Raw genomic sequence first — 23,170 nt, 5'->3', positions numbered from 1 at the left:
TGGAGATAAGGCTGGAACAGGATACTGATTGGGAATGATCAGCCATGATCATATTGAATGGCGGTGCAGGCTCGAAGGGCTGAATGGCCTACTCCTGCATCTATTGTCTATTGTCTATTGTCTTATTGTAACTTATGATATTCTAACAGGACTAGGCAAGATAAATGCAGGAGGATTTTCCTGATGATCACAGAGTCCAGAATCAGGGGTCACAGTTTAAAGATATGGGCTAGTCCTTTTAGGCCTGAGATGAGCAAACATTTCTTCACCCAAAGAGTGTGAACCTGTGGAATTCTCTGCGGTGGAAAGCAACTGAGACCAAAACATTGAATGTCTTTGTGAAGGAATTAGATATAGTTCTTAGGGTTGGAAGGTATGGGGAGAGGAATAAGGAATTTTAAATGCAAACAATGATTAGAGAAATTGGGTTTATTTTCCTTGGAGCAGACAAGATTGAGATGTGACCTTATTGTGGTGTTCAAAATTACAAACAATTTTAACAGGATAAAGAAGGATACCCTGATTAGTTGGAATGTCAGTAACTAGGGGGGTCACAGTTTCAAGGAGAAAGTGAGGACTGCAGATGCTAGAGATCAGAGCTGAAAATGTGTTGCTGGAAAAGCGCAGCAGGTCAGGCAGCATCCAAGGAGCAGGAGAATCGACGTTTCGGGCATCAGCCCTTCTTCAGGTCACAGTTTCAAGCTTGTCAGCCTGAGAGCTAGGAATGAGGTGAGGGGAAACTTCTTTAGTCCCAGATTTGTTAGGATTTGGAATGCACTGCCTGGAAGAGTAGAGGAGGCGGATTACATAGATTTCAAAAAAGAACTGAAACCGATGAATTTGGAGGCCTTCTGAAATAGGGTTGCAGAATGGGGCTTATTGGGTAGCTATTTTGGGAGCCAGTACAGACCTGATGGGCTAATTGGCCTCCCTGGATGCTGTAGGATTCTTTGATTCTATGACAGCAATTGGATGATCAGCCAATAACATAATATTGAACGGTGCAGTAGGCTTAAAGGGCTGAATGGCCTTCTCCTGCTCATATTTTCATTGTCATTATGTTTCTATCTGCTGCTCCATCTGTGTCAAATGAAAGCCATTGATTGGTTATGTCTTACCAAATGGACTAGTTCGATGACTTTTGAAAAAGCAGATGTATCATCGGCTTTAGGAAGAGACACACACAGCACAAATACAAGTTTTTCCAAACATTTGTAAATCATCAGTTAAGTCTCAGCTGGAATATTTTGTTCGATTCTTGCCAGTGTGCTTTGGGGCAAGTGTCAAAGCCTTGAAGAGAGTGTTCAGGATATTTAGGATGGCACTATGCCTGAGGGATTTCAATTACGGGTAGATACCGTGGAAGGTAGGTTGCAAAATGTGCATGGAAATTGAATCCAGCATTTCATGGTTGCAGTAGAATACTCATGGAGAAGCTGTTTCAATAAGAGAAGGCTGGGTTGGTGTAACCAATGGACATTGCTTTAAGGTACTTCATACAAGACAAGGAATGACATGAGCAGATTTTCAATTTAATGCAGTGATTGTTTATGATTTGGAATGAATTGCCTGCAAGGGAGGAAGACAGATCCCAAAGGGAATTAGATTTATACTTGGACAGGAACAAATGAAGGGGTTTAGGGAAGGGGAGGTGCTCTTTCAAAGAGCTATCAGTGATACAATGGACCAAAATAGCCTCCTTGCATGTTGTAAGTGGATTGGACAATATTTAATTGGGAACTATTGCTGCACAGCTAAGCCGTATAAAAATCATCGATGGGCACACTTCATCTCTCTTTTTTCACAGCTGAAGTTATTGTGATATGAAGAAAGAAGAAAATTTAATAAAAATGATAATATTTAGCAAGTACATTTTCATCTGTGCCACCCACCCAAAGTTTCAAGATTATTTTCTGGCTGAAATCCCTAACTTGGAATATTATGTAACAGTTTTAGAACCACTTCCAGTGAATTAAATGACTTTAAACAGTCTGAACTGCTTCCATGTATTGTAAATGTTAAAAAAATTCTTCAACTAAAATCTCATACTATAAACTTATGAATTTTGTTTTTGGTAAGCACATTTTGACTTGCAAATTATATACAGATCTAGATAATTGGAACATGGTTCAACACTTTACTTCAGTAATTCAAATACTATTGCAAATCCAACATCTGATCCCTATGAAAACAAAGGCAAAACTTTCTGAATGTGACGTTCGTTCTGCAGACCAAGTCAAAAGAGTTGTATACTGATGCCAGCTGCTTCCCTCCGCCTTGACTAGTTGGTACTCCCTGATACCTACCTCACCACAGGCCTCTGCATTCTCCCAGCCAGCCTCTAACTCCTCCGCGACAGCCTTCACTAATCTGAGGAGCTGTGTGGCCATACCACACGCTTGCTTTCCATTTCCTGTTTGCTGACTGGCAGCTGTATCATATTGGTACAATTGCAGTGATTAATGGGGTTTAATTCTGGAGTAAATGCTCAGTTTTATCAAATTGTTGCGTTTTGGGACTGGGTCTTCAAGTTATAGTGAAGCAGAGGAATAAAGGGGGTTGTAATGAATTCTGCTGACAACAAGCGTGAGTGGATTTGTTTTCAAAGATCTAAAGTGTGTCCAGGTTGTTCTATTGAGAAGGTAGTGCAAGGTGCTCATGCTTGTGTACAATGACCAATGCATTTTTGTTGATTGTGGATCGACTGTTCGTCTTCAGAACCTCTGGAAGGTCTTGGGAATATTAAGTTTTATGAATGGTTGTGCTTTAAACACCTGCTTATAGGATTAAATGTTAAGATAAATGTAATAAATAAGTTCCAGTTAACTAATAACTTCAAAACATTATTTTTGTTTTGAACCAGGTATTTCATTAATTACTCTGATCATTCCAATATCAGTTGGAGTTTTTATAGCAAGAAAGTGGCCAAAGCAATCAAAACTCATTCAGAAGGTAAGATAATAATTTTTCTTCTGATTCTATGGATACCCTCTCCACAGAAATATGGAACTGTCGCTGTCCATAGTATACTTATTTTATCAATTCCTATATCAATGATATATAAAACTAAACACAAATTGAAACTCATATTACTGTTTGAATCAATACTGTCAGTTTGTCCAGTTCTTTAAATAGTGATAGTTCTGTACTGCATTCATTAGAAAATGGCAAAGTCTTGTTGGAGCATAGCACTGACATCTCATTGCAGAGGGGCAACTGATTTACACACACCTCAGGTGAGTGAAGCTTGAGAAGACAGTCCTTCATAATAACCTCAGTCAATGTGCGTGTTGAATACTGTTGGCAGCAATCTGCATCACAATCCAGCCATCCAGCCAACCAGGCTAACTATATCCTTGCATTTGCTACGTTGCAGGTGATTTACACAATGGAATAGAGAGCTGCATATCCACGTTTTCTAGCATCACACACTTGCCTTCATTGCTCAGTCCTTTGTGTATAAGATTTGGGAAGTCATGTTGAGGTTGTACAGGACATTGATGAGGCTTCTTCTGGAGTACTGTGTAGGAAGGATATTGTTAAAGCTTGAGAGGATTTAAAAGAGATTTTCCAGGATGTTGCTGGGTATGGAAGGCTTAAGTTATAAAGAAAGGCTGGATTTGCTGGGACTTTTTTCACTAGAACATAGGAAGTTGAGGGGTGACCTTAGAGGTTTATAAAATTATGAAGGACATAGGTAGAGTTAATGGTAGGTGTCTTTTTCCTAGGATGGGGGATTTAAAGACTAGGGGGCACATATTTAAGGGGAGAGGAGAGAGATTTTAAAAAAACATGAGGGGCAAATCTTTTACACAGAGGGTTATTCATGTTTGGAATTAACTTCCTGGGGAAGTGGTGGATGTGGGTACAACTACAACATTCAAAAGACATTTGGATAAGTACATGAATAGGAAAGGTTTAGAGGGATATGGGCCAGGGTCTGGCAGGTGGGACTGGTTTAGTTTGGGATTATATTCAGCATGGACTGGTTGGACTGAAGGGTCTATTTCCGTTTTGTACAACTCTATGACTCTATATCTGATAAAATAATTGAGCTGGGAACAGAAAACTGCGAAAGGGCAGCAATTATGTGAGTAGCGTTACAGTAGCAAATTAAGTCCAATGTGGGGAAGTGTGAGTTTATTGACTTTTTAGATCCCAGTACCTGTTATATTATGAGAAGCAAGGAAGGGTAGATGAGCACAAACATTTAGGGATCCAATTACAAAAATATCTTCGCAAACTCGGAGACCAGTATTTAAATTAATGAATGAAATGTTGGCTGTTATTTTAGAGGAATTGATGTGCAAAGGAATGATTACGTTACTATTACACAGAGCTTGGGCCAGACCTCATTAGATTGCTGTATTTAGTTCTGGGCAGGGTAATCGACCATTCCTGGGGTGCATTGAAGATTTATCAGAATAATACTGATACTTATCAGCACAGTTATCTCAGTGATTGTGGAACCAGTCTTTAACAAAATTTGTTCTGGAATCCAACCCTTAAGTTTGCGTAACACCTTGGCTAGACTGAGACCTATATCAGGAATCTCTACAGATGAAGGGTATAACTTTGGTTCCAGTTTCTTTTGGGAAGCAGCTGGTTCAGTTACCACTGATGGGGTGAACTTGAGAAAGACTCAACTGATTGATGAGAAATTGACAGCCTGAGTGAAGTCCTAATTAAATACCTAGATGATTTTCAGGAAGGTCTAGGGACCATCAAAGGAACTGAGGCTACCTTACATGTTGACCAAGAAGCCACTTAATTACTGCCCTTCCACAGTTTTCTGTTCCCAGCTCAATTATTTTATTAGATATAGAGTCATAGAGTTGTACAAAACAGAAACAGACCCTTTGGTCCAGCCAATCCATGCCGAACATAATCCCAAACTAAACCAGTCCCACCTGCCAGACCCTGGCCAATTCTACCATTCTGCAAGGCCTGCCCAGTGCCATTTGCCTTATGTGAAAAAGTAGAAGCAGAAGTCAGGAAGCCAGAAAGCAAAGGGACCAGTTCAGTTTGCAGAATGGGTAGCACCAGTTGTACCGATTATGAAGCCTATTGGTCAGTTCACCTTTCTAAGGGATTTCAAACAAAAGGTAAACCACTTTTCACAGCTGGATAAATACTGAACCCTTTGCATAGAGTACTTGTACACAAAACTGGTGGGGCTTCTATCTTTCACAAAGCTAGACATGAGCCATGCGTACCTACAATTGCGATTAGATGAGGATTGGCAGGAGTATGGCCACAATTAATTACACATTTTTGCCAATATACAAGACTGCCATTTGGGGTATCATCAGCCAATGCCATTTTCCAGTGGTCGATGGAAAACATTTTACTGGGTCTATCTGGATGACGTGCTAATAACTGAGAAGACAAATAAAGAGGATTTAGAGAACTTGGATATAGTCCTTAGACATTTTACCCAGGTGGCCATATGCCTTAGAAGGGAAACATGTATATTCCAGGCAACCCAAGTGATCTACTTGAACAACAAAGTTGACAAAACCAGCTTACACCGGATAAAGTGAGGACAATCATAGGTGTTCTGGCTCCCATGTCAGTACCAGAGATGGGGTCTTTCCTCAGATTGGTGAATTAATGCAGGAAATTCATATGTAACCTTGCCTCCATCTTGGCACCCTTACATCCACTACTGAGAAAGGATCAGCCTTGGAAATGGTCTCGTAGCCTAGAGGTAGCCTTTAGGGAAGTGAAAGAGCAGCTATCATCATCTTCAGATGTTGGCACACTACGATCCCAAATGGGATGTGATGCTGACATGCACTGCCTCCCCATACAGTACTGGAGTAATGTTAGCTCACGGTCATGCGGAAAGGAATGCCAATTGCTTATGCTTCCTGGATTTTGGCTGATGCCGAGTGAAAATATCCCCAGATAGAGAAGGAAGGTTTGGCGGTCATCTTTGGTGGGAGAAAGTTTCACGAATACCTTTACAGATGTATATTATCATAGTAATGGACCATAAACCGCTGATAGGGCTTCTTAAAGGGGACAAGACCATGCTGCATATAGCTTCAGGCCGCATTCAGCATTGGGCTCTTATTCTGAATGCATACAATTGCAAATTGGAACACTGTCTGGGAAGCCAAGTGGCAATTGTGGATGTCTTGAGCTACCTCCCATTGGTTGATACATCACTGGTGCTGCTGCTACTTATCTTTCTGGACACCCTTCCAGTCACCACTGATAATATCAGATTGTGGACACAAAAAGATCCCTTCCTGGGAAAACTAAAACATCTGGTGATGATGGGGGAAGCCTTTCTAGACCTGGCGAGATCAGATCACTGTAGAGGGTAGCACATTATTATGGAGAGCAAGAGTGATTGTCCTGAACAAATGTCACTGCCATATACTGGCAGAACTCCACCAGGGTCATCCAGGGGTTTCCAAAATGAAGATGTTGGTGAGATGTTATGTCTGCTGGCCGGGATTGGATGCCAACCTAGTCCCATTGACAGGGCAGTATCCAGAGTGCCACAAGGACAGAAATTATTGCCAGCATCTCCCTCATGTGGAAATGACTGGGTAAACCTTGGACTTGGTTACACACTGACTATGCAGATCCTTTCATGGCTTTATGTTCTTAACCATTGTGGATTCCCATTCAAAGTACTTGGATGTGCATAGAGTTCACTTGTCAAATACGGGAATGATGATTGAAAAACTGCAATCATCTTTTGGAATACACAGACTCCGAGAGATGTTCATCACAGACAATGGGCCATTATTTACCAGCAGGAAATTTGAGTATTTCTGAAATTTTATCTGCATTTGGCATATAAGGACAGCTCCATCATCCGATCGTCTAGTGGAGAGAACAGTCCAAACTTTGAAAGCAGACTTAAAGAAATAGCTTACCGTTTCACAGCCTACAGCTACCAAGCTGCCCAGTTCCTTTTTGATTGTAGGACCATCCCTCACACAATCACAGGAATAGCTCCAGCAGAGTTACTAAAGGGGAGAAGGTTCCTCACCAGGTTAACTGATCTTCCCAGATCTGGGGAGAGGCTGAATTGGCATCAGGAATGCCAATGCTGAAACAAGGCTCTGCTATGTGAGAGAGACAGTTCACTTCAGGGGATGAAGTTTGGTTTAGGAACCAAGGGAATGGCCCTGCATGGGGAAGAGGCATGGTCATTGCAAGGTCAGGTCCAGTGACGTATAAAGTTCATGTAGTAGCCACAGTCCTGAACAAGCAAGCGTACTATATGAAAGGTGCAACCTTGCAAATGGGATAGATGATTTGATTATTATCTCAATCTCCATTATCAGTTACCCTATGACCTTGAAAACTTTCGTCAAATAATCCACTATATTCAGGAAATACAACTCTAGCTTGTAAAACCTCTCCTCAACATATAACCTTGGGTTCCAGACATCCCTCAAGTAAATCTTTGCTGCATTACTTTTTTTCCTGAGGTATTAGGCCTTGAGTTACATACACCACTCCAGAGCTGGTCCAAGCAGAAGTTTCTTCGACATTTCAAGAGAAATGTTAGGAAACACTTCTGCACACAAAGGGCATTAGAGGTTTGGAACTCTCTTCCACAAGATTAGATTAGATTGCCTACAGTATGGAAACAGTGCTGAAAATGTGTTGCTGGAAAAGCGCAGCAGGTCAGGCAGCATCCAAGGAACAGGAGAATCGACGTTTCGGGCATGAGCCCTTCTTCAGAGCCCTTCTCATGCCCGAAACATCGATTCTCCAGCTCCTTGGATGCTGCCTGACCTGCTGCGCTTTTCCAGCAACACATTTTCAGCTCTGATCTCCAGCATCTGCAGTCCTCACTTTCTCCTACAGTATGGAAACAGGCATAACAAGTTCATACCGATCCTCCGAACAGTAACCCACCCAGACCCATTTCCCTCCGACTAATGCACCTAGCACTACGGGCAATTTACCACAGCCAATTCACATGACCTTCACAACTTTGGATTGTGGGAGGAAACCGGAGCACCCGGAGGAAACCCATGCAGACACGGGGAGAATGTGCAAACTCCACACAGTCAGTCGCCTGAGGCTGGAATCAAACCCGGGTCTCTGGAGCTGTGAGGCAGCAGTGCTAATGTTTGAGCCACTGTGCCTCTCCCACAGGTGGCAGGTCTGTTGTTAACTTTAAAGCTGAGATAGACAAATCTCATATTTTTTGGAACGCAGAGGTATTAAAGGATAATGAGCCAAAGGCAGGTATATGCAGTTAGCCCATAGATTAGCCATTATCATTCTGAAGGGTGGAAAAGGCTTGAGGGGCTGAGTGGTCCACCCCGGTTTCCATGACAATGTTCCATCTTATAGTTGTAACATGACTCTACCCCTATTGCTCTAACTCTCAAGATAGACAAAGCTCCTTAATATTTAAGTATTCATTAAAGATTAAATGCAAGGAACATGTTCAAACTGGCATATAGCGAGGAATAAAGCTGTAGTCTGCAGGAAGTTATCAGTAGATTGGTCAGGTGGACAAAAATGTGACCAAAGAAATTCAGTCGAAAGAATTATGAGGCAATGAAGTTTGGAAGGCTGAACTCATCAAGTGACTGAATGATAAATGGTAGGACACCGAGAAGAGTGAGAAACAAAGGGAACACATGTTCCCAGAAGCCCTGAAAGTAATGGGGTAGTTGGATAAGATGATTACTGGGGAAACATTGATGAGTGTATAACTGGAGAGGAAAATGGGAGAAGTGTCTGGCTTGTTTCCAATCTCCCTACCCTCCCTGTGAATGGCTACGTTTTGGGTTTCCAGTTTAATCTCTTAAAACCAATTCAGTTGTTTGATGTTCATTCCTTGCCAGTCTACTCAGTTCTTTTGTAACCTTCTCCTTTAAACAGAGGAGCAATGCTCGGATCTGCAATTTCAGGAATGCGTTCAATGGCATCCAAGTCCCATTTTACAAATTGTCACAGATGTGAGCACTCTTTATTAGATAGAAGCCTTTTGATGTGTGAGTGTGCTCAGATTCTCTGTAACAATTCCTGCAGAATGTACATATGTGAATCCAAAGGATGGAATAGATAGGAAATGGGGGCACGATTTTAATGAGATGTGATCTGGGGAGAAGGGTTGCAGCTTCACACCAGGAGTGCTCATTTGGGAAAAATATGATTTGGTTAGTTGACAAACCTTGTGCCAAGAGGAACTATTTTGACATTTAAGTCAGCATTTTAACCCATCCATAAGGTCAGTACTTCAGAAGAAGGTACTTCTCTCTGAGTAGCATGCTGCTTTTAACATAGATCAATCACAACATGTATTCATGATTGCAGGAATCTGCTTTACTCTTTTATTTTCAAAGACTGTTAAAATTATACTTTTCTGCACTTTTTAATCTCTCCTACAGTTCATTTGATATACCCTTTCCTATTGAGAGTTAATGACCGGAAGCATATTACATCCATACCTCCATCCTTTCTGCCTGCAGACATTTGCAAAGTTTTTCAATGTGTCTAGTGCCCCTTCTCTCTGTGTGGGGAAGAAATCTGTTCTACTCAATGTCTCCCACATGCATTAAAGCTCAGGCACAGACCTCTTTCCCTGCTTCTCTCCTCTGTGGCATGCATTGCAAATTATGCTCCCCTAAGAGAATTTAGGGAATACTGTAGTGACTTGAAATAACAACTGATGCTTTGTTTCTCCACAGATTGGAACTGGTGTAGGTGCACTTATACTGATTGTCTCAGCAGTGGTAGCTACACTGCTGCACAAAAGCAAGTGGAGCGCAGATTCAACATTGTTAATTATTGGAGTAATCAACCCACTGATTGGTTACACAGTTGGTTTCATTTTGGCTATTGCTATACGGCAATCATGGACCAGGTAACGTAACAGTCTAACTTTATCTTTTGTGCTACACTTCCCTTATGCTGCAGAAATATGTTAGCTTATTGCATGTGGCTACCCACTGCTGTTTTGGTGTTTTTCAGGATTCCCTTAAATACATTAAGACGCAAATAAATTATTGCAATCTTTATACCTCTTCCTAGGGTGTATGTGATGCTGATTAGACTGTAGTTATTGCTGATACCCAATGCCTTGAGAGAGTCCAGTGTTAATTGCAATGGTGTTTCTACACTGGTGCTAGGTGGGGAATTTCAGCATTTTGATTCAGCAACAATGGTTGCTTGTTGATATCATGTCCAAACCGGGTTGGCATGTAATTTAAATGCGATGAAATTGCTGCTGTTTGCCTTCTTCCCTTGTCAGTGATCTGTAATGATTTTCCTCTTGTCTGAAAATAAAAGGTTAATAAGCATTGGCGTATGGACCCCTTCCTCATGAAAGATTGTAAATTTGTAAAGTACTTCTCTCAAGAATTTAAAACTTTTTTAGAAATTAATTCAGGTATGGCTAGCAACCCATCAATGATGTGGGAGACCATCAAAGCTTACGCGCGAGGTTTGATCATCTCCTACTCAGCGACCCAGAAAAAATTCAAGGGAGAACAATTCGAGCGTCTGATCGAAGCTCATTTAAAAGCAGCTGAAACAGCATACACTGATAGACCTTCTATTATTAAATTGCAAAGGATTACGGCTCTTAGGACAGCTCTAAACACTACGCTTACTCAAACGGCTAAGAGGGAAATATTATTTGCAAAACAAAGGTTATATGAATATGGCGACAAACCGGGTAGATACTTAGCATTTCTTGCAAAGGAAAAAAAGGCCCCTCAGACTATTACGTCTATCAAGGAAAGTACGGGTATTTTGACTCATGATCATAAAAAGATTAATGCGATCTTTAGAGAATTTTATTCTGAGTTATATAAATAGCAGGATTGTGAAGATAGGACTAGGAGGATGCAGTCATTTTTTAAAAATTTGACCTTTCCGGGCCTAACTCCGGAACAGGTATCAGTCCTAAATGCTCCTCTAACAGTCCAAGAAATACTTGATGCAATTAGGCAACTTCAGAGCGGTAAGGCACCTGGCCCAGATGGTTTTCAAGCTGAATTCTATAAAGAATTTACAGAAATATTGGCTGGTCCACTTATGGACATGTATAACTACTCATATAGTCAGGGCTGACTCCCGCCTTCGCTGAAAGAGGCAAATATCTCTCTTATCCTTAAAAAAGGAAAGGATCTAGAAGATTGTACGTCATATAGACCAATATCCCTGCTAAATGTAGATTTTAAAATCCTTTCTAAAACGTTAGCATTGAGACTAGAAAGAGTACTGCCACATATTATAAAGGAGGATCAGACGGGGTTTATTAAGGGCCATAGATCATCCAATAATATTAGAAGGGTTTTGAATATGATTCAAGCCTGTCATCAGGGAAAGATACCAGGAGTAGTAGATGCGGAAAAGGCATTCAATAGGGTTGAATGGTCATATTTGTTTTACACATTTTACACAAAGGTTTGGCGTTGGACAGGTGTTTACCAAATGGGTCTCAACATTGTATAGTGATCCCAAAGCAGTTGTGGTTACCAATGGATTAGGTTCGGATAGCTTCAGTGTGGGTAGGGGCTGCCGTCAGGGATGTCCTCTTTCGCCATTGTTATTTATGCTAATAAATGAACCACTAGCAGAAGGTTTACGGGCTGATCCTAATATAACGGCCCCGAGGATTGGTACAGGTAAACATAAAATTACCCTGTATGCAGATGATGTTCTTCTATTCCTCAGTAATCCTCTGATGTCCGTACCTCTCCTAATCCAAGTTATTAATACATTTAGCGCATTCTCAGGCTATAAAATTAATTTCTCAAAATCGGAGGCTATGCCAGTGGGTGGCCTTGCTATGATACCCCACATAGTAGACGGATCCCTTTTTCCCTTTCGTTGGACCCTGGAGGGCTTCTTATATTTAGGTATTTTTATTACCCCAGTATTTGGTCAGTTGTAGAAGGCTAATTTTGTGCATTTACTGGAAAGGATAAGGCAGGACCTCCAGCGATGGGGAGACCTTCCAATTTCCTGGTTGGGTAGAATAGCACTAATTAAAATGAATATCCTGCCCGTCTCCTATACCCTATGAGAATGCTTCCGGTGATGCTGCCGAGGATGGCTCTACATAAATTATATGGCTGGTTGGGTTCCTTTATCTGGAATCATAGACGGCCCCTCATTAAGATGAAGAAGCTACAGCTTCCACTGACAAGGGGAGAATTGGACTTCCCACATTTTAGGAAATATCAGTTAAGTTCCCTATTAAGTTACATAGCTGATTGGGTCTTGTCTGATCCACAATCAATCTGGTTGGATATCGAGGTCTCTCAAGTAAAATACCCACTTATTAACCTTTTATTTTCAGACAAGAGGAAAATCATTACAGATCACTGTAAAAACCCTATAATTCTAAACACAATTAAGGCTTGGAATATAATGCGGCAAAATGAGGGTAATTCACATAAAACATCCCCCTATGCACCGGGGATTCCAACCGGGGTTTACAGTTGCCACTTTTAAACTCTGGAGATCCAGGGGTATCTCATGTTTAGGGGACCTATTTAAAGATGGGGTCCTGATGTCTTTTGAACGGCTGCGTCAGAAATTCGGATTACCTAATGGAGACCTCTTTCAATACTTCCAAATTCGAGATTATATACAGAAGAAGACTACGTTATTAGATAGTCTTTATAAATCAGATAGAGAATGTAGTGTCCTATGACCAGTGGGGGTATCTTCCGTCAGTACTATTTATCATTTACTACATGATGAAGTATCGGGAGATAAGGATAATCTGCTTAAAACATGGGATCAGGATTTGGGACTAGAAATCTCTATAGAAACATGGAATGATATTTGGGAAAATGCTAGAAGAATTACTATCTGTAACAGAACCCAGGCTATCCAACTGAAGATACTTAATAGGGCCCATATAGCACCGGTTCGATTGGCAAAATTTAAGGCAGGAGCATCTCCAATGTGTCCCAAATGTAAAATAGAGATGGGCACTCTTGTACATTGTCTATGGACCTGTCATAAGATCCGTAGATATTGGACTAAAGTAGCAAGTACCCTGACAGAAATTTTAGGAACGGAAATTAAAGTGGACCCTGTATCTCTCCTTTTGGGTTTTTCGAACTTTCCCTCCCTGGACATGTACGGGAAGAGACTATTTTCTATTCTCTCTTTCTGTGCAAGGAAAAATATTTTGGTAAACTGGGTGGCTGAGGGCCCCCCTGGACTTTCAAATTGGCACAGATTAATTATGGAATGTATTCCCCTTGACTTCCTTACAAATATGGTGCACCGAAAGACCAAATTATTTTATGAAATATGGCAGCCCTTCTTGAATTACATAAATACAGATATTTCGGCTATCCTAACAAGGGCTTTTATTTAATTGGGATTACGAACCTGGCTGGTCTGGAGCCCCTTAGGAGAGGAATCCCACATGAATATGGGTTTTATTACATTTGATGTTAACACATTCCGAGCATGTAAGAGACTTAAATATACACTCTGGTTAGTTGTAGGTTAGATTAGTAGACAGTTGAATTTTGTTTTTTTTTCTTTTTCGGTATTTTTTCTTTTGTTAAATTTTGGCTATTGTATATTTGATTTAATTGCACATCAATGTTTGTATTTGAGAGTTTTGTTTATTTTTGTAAACTTGTAAAAATGTTAAATTTCTAATAAAAATATCTATTAAAAAAAAACAAACCCAATCCTGTTGTTCCTGCAATGTTGTTTGGAGACTTTGACATATTCACAGAATCATACATTATAGATAATGTCCCAGCCGCTGCTACACCATCCTTGTAGGTGTTCTATCTAGTTGGCAGGAAAGATCCAACCAAAGTAACAGCAAAATGGTGTAAAGTGAGAATGAATTTCCCTCAGAGTCCTCATAGTCTCTTGGTATCACTTCACCTACCGTCACCCCTTCTCAGCTATTGAATCATCAGCTATCCTCCATGTTGAAAATTAATTTTCACTTAGGATGGCAAAAGCACAAATGTATTCTGGGTGGAGGACTCTAATGCCCATCACCAAGAGTAATTTGGTACCACCACTGAGCTAGTCAAGTTATTAAAACAATTGCTGCTAGGATGGGACTACAGGTGACAACAAGAGGGAAAAACCCTATGAGCAGATCCATCCATCCATTATATTATTAGTAGGAGTGACCACTGTACAGTCCTAATGGAACTGAAGTCCATATTAAAAGTGAGGACACTTTCCATTGTGATGTGCAGCACTGCCACAGTGCTGAATGGGATAACGTTTGAATTGATCTTTCGACTTAAAACTGGGCAGCCATGAGGCAATGTGGGTCATCAGTAGTGGTAGATTCAACCACAGTCTGTAACCTCATGGCTCAGCAGATCTCCCACTCTACCAGCACCATCAAGCTGGAGATCAACCCTGTATCTATACGGAGTGCAGGAAGATATCCCAGGAGAATTCACCAACAGGTGCCTTTAGCGGTCATCTGGTAAGTCACCCACTATACCTACTTCTGACCTTATGTTGGATGGGAATAATCAATGAAGAAGCTAAGGTTTGGCCTAGGATACTAAACTGAGAACTGCTGCAGTGATGTCCTGGTATTGAGAAAATAAGCCTCCACCAACCATAAGGTGCCAGTATGGCTTCAACCAGTGATAGACTTTCCTCTGATTTCTATAAACTTGCTAGGGTTCCTTGATGCCACACTCAGTCAAATACTATCTCAATACTAAGAACAGTCATCTTCCCATGTCACTTGACTTTAACTCTTTTGTCCATGTGTGGTCTGTGCCATTGTTATTTGGGCAGAACATAAACAGAGCATCATTGTTACTACATAAGTACCACTTCATAGTTCTGTTGATGGCACCTTTGATCATGTTATTGATGACTGACAGTAAACTGACAGGGTGGTGATTGACTGGGTTGGATCTGTCCTGTGTTTCTGTGGACAGGACATACCTTGGCTGTTTTTCACATTGTTGGGGAGATGACAATGTTACAGCTGGACTGGAACAGCTTGAAGAAGAGCCTGATTAAAGTTTGAAGGAGTAAAGCAGGGATGATGTCAGAGTCTATAACCTGCCTTGTATACAATACACACAGCCATTTCCAAACATTGTGCAGTAATAATTAAATTGGCTGAAGTCTGGCCTCCCTAAAGATATGGACTTCAGACGGGGCTGAGATAGATCATCCACTGGACTGAAGACACTTGAAAACACTGCAATCTTGTCTTTTTGCACTGAAATGCTGGGCTCCCCCATCATTGAGAATGTTTCACACCCCCGTCCAATTGGTTGTTTATGCATCCACTGCCATTCGTAACTGAATGTAGTAACACTGCTGCACTTTAATTTGATCCATTGATTTACTAATCACTTTGATTATGTCACATGCTGCTTCTACCTGCTGTTGTCCTGCACTCCTCAGTGAACCAGGGTTGCTCTCCCAGCTTGATGGGAATGAAAGAGTGTGGGATATGCCTGACCAAGGGGTTTCAGATTGTGGTTGAGTACAATTCTACGGCTGCTGATGGTCTAAAGCATCTTATGGATGTCCAATTTTGAGCAGTTTGGTCCTCAGAGTCATAAAGTCATAGAGATGTACAGCATGGAAACAGACCCTTCGGTCCAACCGATCCATGCCGACCAGATATCCCAACCCAATCTAGTCCCACCTGCCAGCACCCGGCCCATATCCCTCTAAACCCTTCCTATTGATATACCCATCCAAATGCCTTTTAAATGCTGTAATTGTGCCAGCCTCCACCACTTCCTCTGGCAACTCATTCCATACACGCTCCACCCTCTGCATGAAAAAGTCAGTCCTTAGGTCCTTTTTAAATTTTTCCCCTCTCACCCTAAACCTATGCCCTCTACTTCTGGACTCCCCACCCCAGGGAAAAGACCTTGTCTATTTAACCTATCCATGCCCCTCAAGATTTTATAAACATCTATAAGGTCACCCCTCAGCCTCCGACGCTCCAGGAGAAACACTCCCAGTCTATTCAGCCTCTCCTTATAGCTCAAATCCTCCAATCCTGGCAACATCCTTTTAAATTTTTTATGAATCTGTTCAAGTTTGCCAACATCCTTCCAATAGGAAGGAGACCAGAATTGCACACAATATTCCAAAAGTGGTCTAACCCAATGTCCTGTCGAGCCACAACATGACCTCCCAACTCCTCTACTCAATGCTCTGTTCAATAAAGGAAAACATAACAAACACCTCCTTCACTATCCTATCTGACACTCCACTTTCAAGGAACAATAAACCTGAACTCCAAGGTCTCTTTGTTCAGCAACACTCCCTAAGACCTTACCATTAAGTGTATAAGTCCTGCTAAGATTTGCTTTCCCAAAATGCAACACCTCGCATTTACCTGCCTGAAACGTCGATTTCACTGCTCTTTGGATGCTGCCTGAACTGCTGTGCTCTTTCAGCACCACTAATCCAATATTTGCTTTCCAGCATCTGCAGTTATTGTTTTTACTCCATTTGCCACTCCTCAGCCCATTGGCCCCGTCAGGTCAAGATCCTGTTGTACTCTGAGGTAACCTTTTTCCTGTCCACTGCACCTCCAATTTTGGTGTCATCTGCAAAATTACTAACTATACCGCATTTTGTCACATCCAAATTATATAAATGGCAAAAAGTAGTGGACCCAGCACCGATCCATGTGCCACACCACTTGTCACAGGCCTCCTGTCTGAAAGGCAACACTCCATCATCAGTCTTTTACTTTCAAGCCAGTTCTGTATCCAACTGGCTATTTTGCCCTGTATTCCATGAGATCTGACCTTGCTAATCAGTCTCCCATGGGGAACCTTGTCAACTGTCTTACTGAAGTCCATATAGATCATGTCCACTGCTCTGCACTCATCAATCCTCTTTGTCGTTCTTCAAAAAACTCAGTCAAGTTAGTGAGACACGTTTTCCCACACAAAAAGCCATGTTGACTATCCTCAATCAGTCCTTGCCTTTCCCAATATATGTAAATACTCTCTCTCAGGATTCCTTTCAACAATTTGCCCACCACTGAGGTCAGGTTCACTGATCTATAGTTTCCTGACTTTTCCTTACCACTCTTCTTAAACAGTGGCACCATGTTAGCCATCCTCCAGTCTTCTGGCATCTCACCTGTGACTATTGATGATACAAATTACTCAGCAAAGGACCCAGCTATCACTTCCCTAGCTTCCCCCAGAGTTCTCGGTACACCTGATCAGGTCTTGGGGATTCATCGACTTTTCAAGACATCCAACACCTCCTCCTCTGTAATGTGGACATTTTTCAAGCTGTCACCAACTATTTCACACATTCTACATCTTCCATGTCCTTTGCCACAGTAAACACTGATGCAAAATACTCGTTTAGTATCGGGTCTATCTCATTTAGCACAGTGATAGTGCCACACAACATGAAGGAGCATGTCCTCAGTGTGAAAATGGGACCTTGTCACCATTAGAAGTATTCTGTGATCACTCCTATCAATACATATGGATCCATGACAAGTGGATTAGTGTGGCTGAGATCAAGTAGATTATCCATTATGTTGGTTCTCTCACCATCTGCCATTAGCGTGGCCTAGCAGATATACCTTTCAAGACAAGGGCAGTTTGGTCAGCAGTTGTGTTGCCCTTGTTATTCTAAATGATTTTTCCAAGTTGGTCTGTTCTATCAGTGGGTCAGGACATCTTCAGGGGTTGTGATGGAAGTGTCTAGGGTGTTGTCAGTAACACATGATTCTTTGAGATGACTATGACGCGTTGTTGCTTGACCAGCCTTCGATTTTAAAGTGTTATAAATTATTAAGAATATTTGACATGGAACTTAGTTTACGGGTGTACAATTTATATATAATTTGAGGATAATAAATATAATACTTAGATGCATATTAACTGTTATCAGTTATTTGGTAAACATGCTGGCAGGCATGAATTGCTGTTTCATGCTGAAGATAGCTTAATCACATATTCAATCCATGATAACACCGACAGTAATTAATCTGTCTGTGGAGCTCATTGAATATGACATCTCCCAGTAACAGGCAATGGCCTGCCCAGCTTGAACACATCACCTGAGCCTTTTGTCTGCTTGTGGTACTGTGGTAGTGTCCCTATCCCAGAACCGGAAGTCTTGGGTTCAGGTCTCACTTCTTTTAGAGGTGTGCAATGACATCTCAGAACAGATTGATTAGAAAAATAAGTTAATAAAAAGAAACAAAACACAGCCCGGTGTTTTTACAGGTGGTGGATAGTAGTTAAAAAAAATGTTAAATGTCGCTGTGATTTTGGTGGTGGGAAAGTCGCTCATTTGTGTGTGATAATATCTCTGGGTAGAAGAAGAGAAAAGGAAAAGAAAAGGATAACGCAGACTGAGGGATGTCTGTCCCGGGCTGAGACTAGATTACATACACCATGTGTACAGGCTCTGCTTTGGTGTTCAACAATAAATGATGTTTCTTTCCAGTTCTTGACTTCTCAACACTCATTATTCTAATCTTATTGTTTTTCTCTTACAGTTGTCGAACAATAGCATTAGAAACAGGAGCACAAAATGGGCACCTATGTACAACAATCCTAACAATATCCTTCAAACCAGATGAACGCACCTCTATGTTTGCATACCCTTTCATTTATATTTGCTTTCAAGTCTTGCATGGATTATTATTTGTAACAGGTAAGTGAAATGAAAGACAAGGCTGTAAAATGTTCTGCACTGTGTCTACTTGTATGGACGCTATTACATTTCCTGATCAAAAGAAATATTATTTCTGTAAGGAGGGGTGCAAGAAGTTAGAGAGTCATAGAGATATACTGTACGGAAACAGACCCTTCGGTCCAACTTGTCCATGCCGACCAGATATCCTACATTAATTTAGTCCCATTTGCCAACATTTGACCCATTTCTCTCTAAACCCTTCCTATCCATACACCCATCCAGATGTCTTTTAAATGTTGTAATTGAACCAGCCTCCACCACTTCCCCTGGCAGCTCATTCCATACACGTACCACCATCTTAAATTGACCTTTGCTCGCTTTTAAATCTTTCTCCTCTCACCTTCAACCTATGCCCTCTAGTTTGGGGCTCCCCATCCCAGGGAAAAGATCTTGTCTATTTATCCTAACTATGCCCCTCATGATTTTATAAACCTCTATAAGGTTACCCCTCAGCCTCCAATTCTCCAGGAAAAATAGATCTAGTCCATTTAGCTTGTCCCTATAGCTCAAACCCTCCAACCCTGGCAACATCCTTGTAAATCTTTTCTGAGCCCTTTCATGTTTTACAACATCCTTCCTATAAGAGGGAGAGCAGAATTGCACACAATATTCCCATAATGACCTAACCAATGTCCTGCACAACTGCAACATGACCTCCCAACTCTTATACTCAGTGTACTAACCAAGCATATCAAATGCCTTTGTCACTATCCTATCTACCTGCGACTCTTCTTTCAAGGAACTATGTATCTGCACTCCAAGGTCTCTTTGTTCAGCGACACTCCCCAGGACCTTACCAGTAAGTGTATAAGTCCTGCTCTGATTTGCCTTTCTAAAGTCAGCACCTCACATTTATTTAAATTAAACTCCAGCTGCCACTCCTTGGACCATTGGCCCATCTTGTATTCCGAGGTAACCTTCTTTGCTGTCCATTACACCTTGAATTTTATTGTCATCTGCATCTTACTAACTATACCTCCTATGCTCACATTTAAACAATTTATATAAACATACAAAATTGGCTGAGGACAATAAATTGTGTACCGGATAGAGTGGACATCTTCCTCCAAACTCTGATGAAACAGAAACCTCTTTGGCAGTTTTTTCACACAAATACTTAAACTTTAAGAGATGAAACTTGACTGGTTCAAAAGATACCCAAGTAAGAGTTGTTTATAACTGGATATTAATAATTTAGATTGAAAGGACCAAAACAGTATATAGTACTCCAAGCAATGTCTTGCTAAAGCCCTGTTCAGTTGTGGCAAAGTATCCCTACATTTGTCCCATAATACCCATAGAAAAATAGTGAACAAGTCACCATTCTAATTGCCTTCTGTTTCTTGGACAAGGACACCCAAATCCAGATAAATATCAATGCTTAGTTTCTGTATTCTTCGTCCATAAGGAATGATCTTATTCTTTCCCACATCATACTCCAACCATTTACTTGTGTGTTCAGCTGTGAAAACAGTCACAAATACTGAAGTGTCACACTGAACACAAAATATTTCCTGTTTCTCTCTCCACAGGTGCTGCCAAACCTACTGCGTTTCTCCAGAATTTTGTGTTTTGTTTAAGATTTCCAGCACTTGCTGTATTTTATTTTGACAGAAAATACTTATTTTCATCCTCTGCCATTTCCTTATTACCCATTATAATTGGTCTTGTCTCAACCTCAAAGAACCCATGTTTATTTTTGCTATTTTCCGCACTTTTTCCATACCTGTAGAAGCTATTGTAATCTATTTTAAAACCTATTGTTAGCTTTCCTCATAGTCATGTGTTCTCTTTCTTTTTTAAAGTCTTTGTCATTCTTGCTGATATACTTCTCAAGCCTCAGACTTTTGACTGTTCTTGGCAATATTATTGCTATCTCATTCTTTACTCCAATACTATCCGTAACCTCTGCTGCCTTGGATTATGGGTAATCTTGCCCTCCAGGAGAATAGCCAGCATGTCAGGAATTGTGCCACATCATGTTTGGTTGATGTTCCAGGCACAATTGAATAGTGAGGTGTGTGGAAAACTGGAAGTGTGAGGCTTGCAGCAAAGCTAGACAGATGATGGTGAGCTGAAACAATGGGTTTTGGGTGTGGGTTATGTTTAATAGAGATGGTTGATGGGTAAGTGATGAGAGGGTAGTGATTGGAGCAGCTCTATAAGGATTATTTATGAACAATTTGGGTAATGGCACAGAAAGTCATATATCCAAATTTATTGATGACACAAAATTAGGTGGCACTGTAGTCAGTGTAAGTGAGAGCGTAAAATTAGAAAGAGATATTGATAGACTAGGTGATTGGGCAAAACAGATAGAATGATATGTAAGCAAGTGTCAGGTTACCAAAAGACAATAGGTCAAGGTATTTTCTAGTTGGAATGAACTTGTACACAATGCTTGCCAAAGAGATTTGAAGATTCAGGTGCACAGATCTTTAAAGTGCCATGAACAGTTGAAATAAATAATCAATAACACTAATGCAATGCTGGTGTTTATATCCAGAGGACTGCAGTACAAGAATGCAGAAGTTATACAAAATCTTGGTTAAACCCCACTGGGGATACTGTGAGCAGATCTGGGCACCATACCTTAGGATGGATATATTGACCTTGGAGAGAGTACAACATAGATTTACAAGAATGTTACGGTTAAATTATGAGGAGAGATTATACAAATTAGGCTTGTTTTCTCTAGAATTTGGAAGGTTGTAGGGTGATCTGATTGAAGTCTACAAGTTATTAACAGGAAAAGACAGGGTAGATAAAGATAAACTATTTCCACGGAATGGGGACTCTAGACTGTGGTGCATAGTCTGACCATTAGGATCAGAAGGTGTATGGAGTTAAGCCACAGTTTAACCATGATCTCATTAAATGACAGAACAGGATTGAGGGACTGAATGGCCTTCTCCTGATCCTAAATACTTTGTTTTCTATGTAAGTAATTCATTGGTAAGGGTACAGCATGTAAAAATAAGTTTGCTAACCTTTATCACTCATATGAGATCAATGAACTTTTTATGACACTAATCCAGATTCTCAAAACTAGATGACTGGCATTGATGATGATGACTATCTGCTCCTACTGCCCTTTGGAATGTTTGACTGGAGATCTTTGTGCTCTTCTAAGGATTGAGGACCTCTCTCCTTCTGTGAACCTCCAGCACCAAAACCTCCAGTGCTGAATGAGGAGAACTGAAGGGTATACCATTTGGTCTGTTGCCGCATTTTCACTCTTTCTGTTCACATGCTCCCTTTTAACTGCTCCAGCAGTGATTGCAACCAAAATGCATCTCCCCTTTAAGAGGAATAAACTCACATACTGCTCATTGCACACAAACAAAGTCAACCTGTGGAGGTGAGCAGCAACTGAATAAAAAATATGACGCTGGGCTGCACCTGACTATCATTATAGTTCTCAAACAACATGAAGTTTGCATATCGTTTGTGTTGCTATGAACAGACATGGGTTATTCACATGTAGAAATTTCCAGGCTTGGTTTCTGGCCTTTGTCCAATTTTTCCTTTCAAAATCTTTTGAGGGCAGTAACATTTTTGTAATGGACCTGATGGAACAGCTGGTTCTGCTCATAGTAATTTTCTTCTTGATTTCAAAGAGTACTTTGATTTCTCGGTACCAATTTGCAAAGGCTGATAGATAAGTGCTTTAGCTGACAACTGAAAATTATTTGTAATGTGTTGTTGTCTTTGCTTACAATATATTGTTTGCTTTTTGTTACAATCAGCTTACCAGATTTATAAAAAATTGAAAAAACGTCCTGCTGAACCAATGGATTCAACCCAGTCGACAAGGAGAGGCGAGGAGACTAACAATAGCCAAAGGAGGGAGGAAAATGCACCAAATGACTGCACCATTTCTGAAATGACTGAATTAATTTAACAAGCAGGCCTGAACTCTTCAGAGCTCGACAGATCATACAGAATGAATAGATTTCCTCCTGATCTGTCCGCTATGTTTCCTGCACTATATAATTGCTGATATATTCTGATTTCCACCTTAATTTTTTACAATGTTGCTGCCATGATATACACCAGGACACTTTCCCTAAAATCTGTTCTGCAATCTAATTTAAAAAATGGGTCTTCAGACATTCATTTATTTTGACTCAAGTGCACCAACATTAGGAAAGCCCAACAAGCATTTCAGCAAAGCAGTATTGAGGATGAATTAAGATGGTTTTTATTACAATAGTCGAGAAAGGAATTTTTAAGCCCATTGAGAGTTTGTATATTAACATTGCTCAGAGCCCATGTTCCTCAGGGATGTTGTGGTTTGTGAGACACATGCGTAACATCTGGCCTCATTTAACAAACATCTACTGGTAGATATCAGAAAGTGGCAAAATGAGCATTTATTGTATGTTGGAATAGCTGGGCAATGTTTCAGGGGTTTCACTGCCAGCTGTATTAGATTCAAGAACCTCATGTTGACTCCCATTCTGTTAAATTCCTCTCAGGCTCTTAATAAGCCCAT

General features: G+C 40.7%; 1 protein-coding gene across 1 annotated transcript in view; it reads left to right on the top strand.

Moving 5' to 3' along the window:
* LOC140482907 (sodium-dependent organic anion transporter-like) overlaps positions 1 to 22,576 on the top strand; it is a 58,552-nt gene extending 35,976 nt beyond the window's left edge. Inside the window, exons 3-6 of the mRNA XM_072580648.1 lie at positions 2,864 to 2,952; positions 9,681 to 9,856; positions 18,473 to 18,630; positions 22,422 to 22,576. Of these exons, the coding sequence (XP_072436749.1) occupies positions 2,864 to 2,952; positions 9,681 to 9,856; positions 18,473 to 18,630; positions 22,422 to 22,576 (578 nt within the window). The remainder of the gene's footprint in view (positions 1 to 2,863; positions 2,953 to 9,680; positions 9,857 to 18,472; positions 18,631 to 22,421) is intronic.
* The last annotated feature ends 594 nt before the right edge of the window (positions 22,577 to 23,170 follow it).

This window comes from Chiloscyllium punctatum, chromosome 1, assembly GCF_047496795.1.
Source record: "Chiloscyllium punctatum isolate Juve2018m chromosome 1, sChiPun1.3, whole genome shotgun sequence".
NCBI lineage: Eukaryota > Metazoa > Chordata > Chondrichthyes > Orectolobiformes > Hemiscylliidae > Chiloscyllium > Chiloscyllium punctatum.
The sequence above is the reverse complement of the archived record's forward strand: the minus strand, read 5'-3'. Positions and strand labels throughout refer to the sequence as shown.